Genomic DNA, 8838 nt, shown 5'->3' with positions numbered 1-8838 from the left:
TAATATCATGTTTTTGTAAAAAAAGAAAATGTATAAACATATTAAACAATTTTATGGTAAAAAATATTATTTAATAGAAATAATTAGAATTTTAATATAAAACACAAAGTTAGTGAAAAGAACGATATATTTTCATTTTTAAAGAACAAAATTGTAATTTAAAAATAAGAAATGAGACTACTAATTTTACACTATCATTTAATCACAAATTATTATTATTATTATGTAAAAATATGGCAAGAGTTTAATAAAATAATAATATTATTAAATTATTTATATTTACTCGATTGAATTTAAAAAAAAAATCTAAAATTTAATATTTTAACTAAATAAACTTAGGTAAGATCATTAATTTGTTGGTGAAACATTTTGGTATATTTTACCTACACCAAGGTATAATTTTTTTAAAAAAGATTTTACTTACACTAAACATTTGTGCGTGAAAGTCTTTAGAGATTTTACCTACATCAAACCTATTTAAGTAAAAGATTTTTTACTTTTACCTACAATTCATCATGTCTATAAGAATTTTATCAAATCTTTACCTATTGTAGTTATATGTAGGTAGAAGAATTTTTGCGTTTTACTTGCCCTTAATCGCGTTTATAAAGTGTGCGTAAGTATGTTACTTTTAATTTTTTTTGAAGTGAGTGTAATCTCTTAATTAAGAAAAACTCACGAAGGTCAATCTAGAGATGAAAGTTAATTAGAATAATTTACACGTAATTCTATATTCAAATTACCTAATTACTGTCATAGTAAATACATTAAAAAAATCCTAAGAAAAAATAGTGTAATTTACTAAATAATTATCAATTATTATAGTGAGATGTACATTTATAATTTTTTAAAATATATTCTTTAATCAACATTTTTGAGAAAGTGTAAACCTTTAATTACCTTAATTATGTATTTTTAAAGTCGCTTATAAAAAAAATTGTATTAGAAAGAACAAATATACCTAAAACTCAAACCAAAAACTTATAATTCTATTGAAACAACTTCAGTTCAGTTGATCAATGTGTTCAATAATTTTCTCGTATAATTTAAGTATTTAATCGTCCCTCCTCCATTTTGTTTTATTTTCATTTAAAAATTATATATAACAATCTAGTTTTCTCTCATCTATCCTCATGTGACATCTTATCTATTCTCCATTGATTGCAAAAGTATGAAACAAGGAGAGAGAAGGATCTATGTTTTATCTTCTATATCATATATCTTGAATTATTATAATGGATCTTTTACTTGTTTAAATTCACATTAGAAAAACTTGGCTTTATCTAACCAAATCCTAAACACCAAGATCAAATTCGGACATGATATGCAATATATATATGGATCTTCCTCAACATGATATCTTGTGAAAAAAAATAAATATTCAAGTAGAAGAAGCAACTCAAAGAGTTCCCATATCCTCCGATGATTTTCCATTATTCAAGAAAATCTTCTATGTGGATACAATCATATAATTATCATCTTGCGTCACTTTTCTATTTCTCCCATATGTAATCAACTAAAAGCTAGCTAAAACATTTAATTATTGGCTTCATGCACTTTAGTGAGAATCCAACTCAACATAAATATCAAGCTAATTAAATTTTAGTGGGTTGTGTCGTGGAGTTAACAATGGTCTAGTTAGCGTTGATGAGTTGATGATGGAATAATTCACATATTGATCATCCAAAAATCCCATCTAAAATAAATATAATTTAAAGAATAAAATTACTTTTAAGTTCCTTAAAAAAATTTCAAATTCGTTATTGATTTTTCAATTTTTTTTTACATTAAATTATTCCTTTTACACTAAGGTCAGTCTTTATTTATAATTCTGTCTGTACTAGGCTGGTCCCTTTAAAAGTATAAATAAGAATTAATCTCAACATGCTTTACTTCTAAAAGAACTAATTTAGCAATATATATATATATATAATAGAAGATCATAAATGAATTTAAAATTATTTAGAGGACTAAAAAGGTTACTTTTGCTTTGATTTTAAAATTTACCTCAGTAAAGCTTAAATTGAGTTTAACGGTCTTAAAACACTTTAACCTGATGCTTATTCTAAAATTGATTTTTGTTAATATTAAAATAATGTTTAACTATAAACATAGATTAAATTTTTAGTTGTGATAGCTTTAAATCACTGTATACATATATGTCCATGTACTAAAGAGAAAAATGAGTTTAATGGGTGATCGTCAAAGCTTCATATTAAGAAATTGGTTTTCTAGAACACTTGCCATGCCAGAACATCACTCTATCCATGTTAAACAATTTAAGCCGAAAGACAAATTAGATGAATTTAAATACTCTTAACGTGACCCCACAACATCCTAAAACCTTGATCATAATCTATATTGAAAAGACACCCAAAAAGAACAAAACATTATATTATACAAATCAAATTGTTAACAGCACAGGGAATCACATGTGATCCTCTCTCACCTTTTTATTTTAATGAACACTTCTTTTTAGTGCACATACAATACACGCTAGCTGTTAAACTACTTGTTTTAGTAAAACTCGTATACATGTAGTCGTCCTTTTGAAACCGTTTTGAATTAGCATAAAAATTATATTGATCTTACTTTGGTTCAAGAGTTTTTAATCACTTTAGTATTATGATGATCACTGCTTACACGGATTCCATGTAGAATCTACCAGATTTTGTTATGCAGTTAATTAAGTAAAAAGAAAGTGGAAAGATTAATGGGGTTATCATTGTTTTTCAATTTGGTACGTAAAACTAATGTGGTTATCAAGATGTTTAAGACTATTTTTAAAAATAAATGCTAATTCATTGTTATTTTTCATTTTCTTATTTCGTTGTAATTTTTATTTTAGATTTTTTGCACTAATAACACGTGCATTGAGAAAATGACAAAGGATAATTAATTGTTATAATTGTATATGAAACTTATTCAATGCACATTTGATAAACTGATACAAGAATGCTACAATTTAACTAATACTTTCGAATTCAAAATTCAGATATATATATATATATATATATATATATATATAGTTGTATTAAATATTTTTTAAAAATATATTATTTATAATAGTTCTAACGAGTTGGATCATGATTGTCTACAACACATGGATACAGTATAGAAGAAAAAGTTCTAATGCACAATTACAACTAGTTTGCAAAAATTAACTGCCGTAATCAATGACTTTGAGATTTTATATTGAGAGTTACAGTTATAATTTTTTATTTATTGAAATTAAAATAGCAAATTTTAAATCAGATACTTTTTGCATATTACTTTAATTTCTCACTGCTAGGTCGATTATGGTGATTCCTACATTTAGAGTTACAAGTGTATATTTATATAATTTTCATTAAATATAAAATAAACTAATAATCCTCATCAGCCATCCCCCTGAATTAATTTACTGTACCATTTGTGAGCGTCTAGTTTTGTAATGAAAATTAGTTTATGTTTGACAAAATTAACCGATAAGTTAATTAAAGTTGGAAAGGTGAATTTTAGATCAAAATTAAAATTAAAATTTTGAATTAACTTAAAAAATTAACATTAAATATATTTTCAATTATAAAAACTTTGTATAATTAATTTAAAATTAAAGTTTGAAATTAATATGATAAAAATTAGGGGTGTTTAAAGAACTATATTAAACTAAACTATTAGGAAAACTAAACTAAACTAGACTATAAAAAACTAAACTAATTTTTATAAAAACTAAACTAAACTATATTTTAAGTTTTAGTTTTAAAAACTAAACTATTATAAAAAGTAGTTTAGTGCACTATAGTTCTAAATAAATAATTAATTTATAGAATTAAAAAATAATTTTTATTTATTAATTGAATAAAAATTTATATATCTTTCGTAATTATTACTCTTTCAATATTTTTAATATAAATATTATAAAAATTAAAAAAATATTATATATATATATACAAACTTATCTCTTTATTATTTAAATAATTTTATTTTTGATGCTAAAAAATATTATTATTTTAATAAAAATAATTTACAGATATTTCCTATAAATCTTTTTATGAAAAATAATTTACAAGAAATTTTTGCAATTTTTGCTACAATTTTAATGATCATAGAAAAAAATTTTCCATGGTCAAAATTTACAGAAAATATTGTAAGAATTTTATTTTGTTTCTTACAAATTTTCTTGCAAAAATAAATTTGCAAGTAATGTTTACTAAATGGTAGAAAAATTTTGCAGGTAACTTTTCCTGCGGATTTTCCTGTCAATTTTAATCTATAAGAAAAATAAAAAAATATATTTAAATTTATAAGTTTAATATTTTAAAAAAACTTCAAGTCCCACATCAATTGAAAATAAAACAATTAAATAATATATAAGTTGGGGCAATACTTACCTTATAAGTTGATTTGTATGGTTGAGTGTTAGGTTTATAATCTACAATCTTAGAATTTAAAAGATTATATATCACATGTTGGGGTGTGAAAACAAATGCTTTGAATAAATTCATTGTGATCATTAGTAATTTCTTTAATTTTTTTCGTAAAAAATAATCTTGCAGAATTTCTTGCAAAAAAATTTGCAGGAAACTTTCTTTTGAATTTTTTTTGCAAGAAACTTTTCTGCTATTTTTTTTTTTGCAGGAAACCTTCATGCAATTTTTTTTTGCAAGAAATTTCGCTGGAAAATTTCTTACAAATTTTAAAATTCGCAAAAACATATTATCTACGAAATTATTACCTGTAGATAAAATTTTGCAAAAAAATTTGTAGGAACAACGTTTCCTGCAAATTTTTATGAAAAATTCGCAGGAAAAATCGCATGTAATAAAAAAAATTATAGTAGTATTAATTCATAATTAATATCAATGATTTGGTAGCTCAATTTAAAAATGTTGATTTTAAATTTGTTTTTTTTAATGTAGTTCAATTTAGTTTATAGTTAATAATAGTTTTATTTAGTTAATATTATAGTTTAGTTCAAACTCCTAGAACTATAGTGCACTAAAGTAGATAATAGTTTAGTTTAGTTTAGTCAATATTTATTTTAGTTCAATTTAGTTTGATGAACTATTTATTATAGTTTAGTTTAGTTTAGTTCAATTTAGCAATTTGAACACCCCTAATAAAAATATATACTATTTTTTGACAAATGAATATTGAAAACCTTCATTTAATACAAACGTACGTAAATAATCTCATAATCACGTTTGTCTTTACTTTAACCAATTTCTATTATTAACGTATATGCCTTGCTAGATTGCTACGTCTAATATTTTTCTGTTTTTTTAATAATGTTATATAAAAGTAAAAGAAATAACACTCCTTATGTTTATATATTTATTTGTATGTATGAGGTATATTCAAGGATGGAGATTGTCTCCTGTTGAAGAACTGCACACAAATCTCAACAATAAAAAATAAGTTATTTTGTAAAAGAAGGAAACAAATATATAAGCACAACTAAATAAATATGATCAATTGAACTAAATTACTCATCATCAAGCAGTTACCTTTTAAACAACAGAAGATTCAAACTCACTTTTGAAATATTACTTTATTTTAAGGCAAAGTTATAATAGGTACTTCAGATTTCTCATGGGATTTCCTTCGTATGTGACAAAAAAAAAAGGTTAAAAGGATTGCAGCAACAACAATAATATTAATAGTTAATAATAATAAAGAGTTCCAAAAAAGAAGAACTCTTTTGAATTTCACAAACAACAGTTATTTATCCTTAAGTAAAATACACATCTTGCAGCAAAAACAAACACTTGAATAAATTTTCTATACTATAAAAGAAAAGTTAATATTCTCTTGTCACTGCATGAAAGATCTTGGATTAACTATATAAAATAATTTGATTATTAATTAATTGTTTATTATAGCATAAAAGAGTTCATGCCTCCAGCAGTCCACCAGCACCATCTTTCCAAAAACATGATCACAAGACAACACCTGTCACCTTAGATGACGTCCAAGGCCATGATAGCCTTAATATTTAAATATCACAATACTCAAAATGGTATCCAACAACAATATTATAATTTAATTAATGAAATTTCAGAGATTATAGACCCCTTGAGAAGTAAGCAAATCCAACAGCTGGGGAAATCCCATTTGTCCTCTTGTAAATTTTAATTTTAAAAATGCCACCACCTAACTATATTTTATGTGTTATCCTTTGGATTATGCCTCATACCTTGTAGTTTTGTGTCCAGGTGCAAAGGTCCTAATTACAGGTGTCCTCAGGCAACCACATTTTTCTTTCTCTCGTCTCATTTTGGCATCAACATTAATAACATAATCTATTTTGTTTTAGATCCTTAGTCATGTCACCTAATAGCATAACACAATATTGAATTTCCAAACATACCCTTTTGTTAAAATAGCATGTTATTCCTATATTGATCGATCAAAATCATCCAACCCCTTCATTGGCACAAAATTTTGCTTTGAAGTGGGACCAATCACAAGGGCAACACCAATATTTAGTATTAACCGAATGTAAATAATATATAGATAGAAGGTAAAGGTTTTTTGGTCAATTTGCACTTGATGGACAAGCATGCAGCATTTTCAGTGTTACTTTGGTTTATTTATTTATGCATATTTTTTATATATAAAAAAAAAAGGTGTTACCCGTAGTACCTTAAACAGTGAAATGGATAGACATCATAAGATGTTAAGAAAGTGACCTTTGATTGACTGGTAGAATCAAGTTGGGGGCAGAACTGTAGGTATAAATATGCAACAAACACTAGACCAAATCAGTGTCACACAAAATTGGAAGAAAATATTTTATCCAAAGCCTATGTTTTGGGGAGAAGTTATGGCAGGCCATATAGGAAGGGGTGTGATAGAGGAAGAGGTATGGAGGAAGGGACCTTGGACTTCTGAAGAGGACAGGTTGCTTCTTGAGTATGTCAGGCTGCATGGTGAAGGCAGATGGAACTCTGTTGCTAGGCTTGCAGGTGAAAATCCAACTGTGCCACCATTTTTTTTCTTTACTATTTTGTTTCTTAATATATATGATTGGATTTCACATTTATAAGTGACAATCCAACTAAAGCAACAAAACAAGTGAATTTCCTTTCAACTTCTACTCCTCATAATGGCTACATTCATGTGTACCTAAAGTTCTTTATTTTGAAAACTTTACCATAAGTGAAGTTATTATATGGTATGAGATGATAACATGTGGATGGTCTCAGTCAATTATTATATGGCTTGAGATCATAATGTGTTTATGGTCCTGGTGAATCTCTACGTGATATATAGTTAAACTTCTCAACTAATGAGAGAGTTTATAGTTATGCATCAGGTAAAGATTGGTTAAAATTATTATGATTTCGGATCGTTTGATAATTTCTCTCGTGGTTGTGAGTCTTTTTTTTGACTTTTTTCTTTCTATATCAATCATATCTTTTTCCTTAATATTAAGGGCAAGTGATTAACTATGTATTATTGTGATTAGTTTTAAGTTCAAGTGATTAATTATGTACTATTGTCGTTGTTCATTAACAGGATTGAAGAGAAATGGGAAGAGCTGCAGATTGAGATGGGTGAATTATCTGAGACCAGACCTCAAGAGGGGACAGATAACACCACAAGAAGAGAGCATAATTGTAGAGTTGCATGCTAGATGGGGAAACAGGTAAAATTTGCATCCCAATTTTCTCTTGAACTTGCATGTTTCTATGATAGGCAACACAATTATTCCATGGCCTTGACATCCAAATCAAAAACTTCAGGTGGTCAACAATTGCAAGAAGCTTGCCAGGGAGAACTGACAATGAGATAAAAAACTATTGGAGGACTCACTTCAAGAAAAAGACAAAAAGTCCCTCTGATGCAGCAGAGAAGGCTAGAAATAGACTCTTGAGGAAGCAACAATTTCATCAGCAACAGCAACTGCAGTTTCAGCAGCAGCAAGCACAACAACAACAACAATTGCAATTCAACTTTGACATGAAAGGCATCATGGCCTTTCTTGAGGAAAACTATCATAGAGCACCTTATGTATCTCAAACTAGACAGGAAATGGTCAACATGCACCAAAACACCACAGAAGAACAAGGGTACTTGTACTCTATGCTCAATAGCAGCTCTTCTGGTTGTTCCGCACCAGAGACCTCAGGTGAAGAAAATTTGTGGGATGGTCTGTGGAACTTAGATGATGTTCATGGCAATTTCAGTGTGGCTAGTGCAGCAAGCAAAGCTGGTCTATACAATTTGGTTGCTCCCTTTTGTTAATGCTTAAAGTACTCCTAGCTAGTGTTATGGTTTTTGGTTAAGCAAAGTACTCCTTGCTAACTTCAGTCATAGTTTCATAAGGCTCCAAAACCGAGGAGCTTTAGAGTTTGGATTAGTTGTTACTACATAAGGTGTGTGCTAGGGGTAGTAAATGATATTCTGAAGGCAACTTTTGTAACCTGTCAATAAAGTGTCTCAAATTTTCTTATAAAACTAATATGAACTTGTCTTATGCTTTGGTCATTGTTTTGGGGTAACAAGCACTAATAACAACTTTCCATCGTCTCACAAGTTCCACGTAATTCGTAGATAGTTGAGTTTCTTTAAAACATGATAATAAAAGTTCATTTTATTATATGTTGTTAATATGTGTGGTTCAATATTTGTATTTATTAATTAATAATCAAGATTTAATTTCTAATTCGAGTATAAAATTTTAACTGGAATTATCATTTTATTCAAAAGAATCGACTTGGTGGTAGGTATGGTAACGGGGCGGGTCAGATACAAGTTTTATGATACCTGTCCCTATTTTCACGGTTTAAATCCATTTCCGTCCTCGTCCTCATACTCTTTGGATATGTAATTTTTGTTTCATCTCTATCC

General features: G+C 27.2%; 1 protein-coding gene across 1 annotated transcript; it reads left to right on the top strand.

Annotated features, from left to right (window-relative positions):
* The first annotated feature begins 6737 nt into the window (after positions 1-6737).
* LOC109795079 (uncharacterized) lies at positions 6738-8540 on the top strand. The gene is made up of 3 exons (XM_020354492.3): positions 6738-6950; positions 7504-7633; positions 7731-8540. The coding sequence occupies exons 1-3, from the start codon at positions 6791-6793 to the stop codon at positions 8230-8232; spliced, it is 792 nt and encodes a 263-aa protein (XP_020210081.1). The 5' UTR covers positions 6738-6790; the 3' UTR covers positions 8233-8540.
* Positions 8541-8838: the final 298 nt, after the last annotated feature.

Source organism: Cajanus cajan, chromosome 7 (assembly GCF_000230855.2).
Source record: "Cajanus cajan strain Asha chromosome 7, NIPB_CcT2T_4, whole genome shotgun sequence".
Classification (NCBI taxonomy): domain Eukaryota; kingdom Viridiplantae; phylum Streptophyta; class Magnoliopsida; order Fabales; family Fabaceae; genus Cajanus; species Cajanus cajan.
The sequence above is the reverse complement of the archived record's forward strand: the minus strand, read 5'-3'. Positions and strand labels throughout refer to the sequence as shown.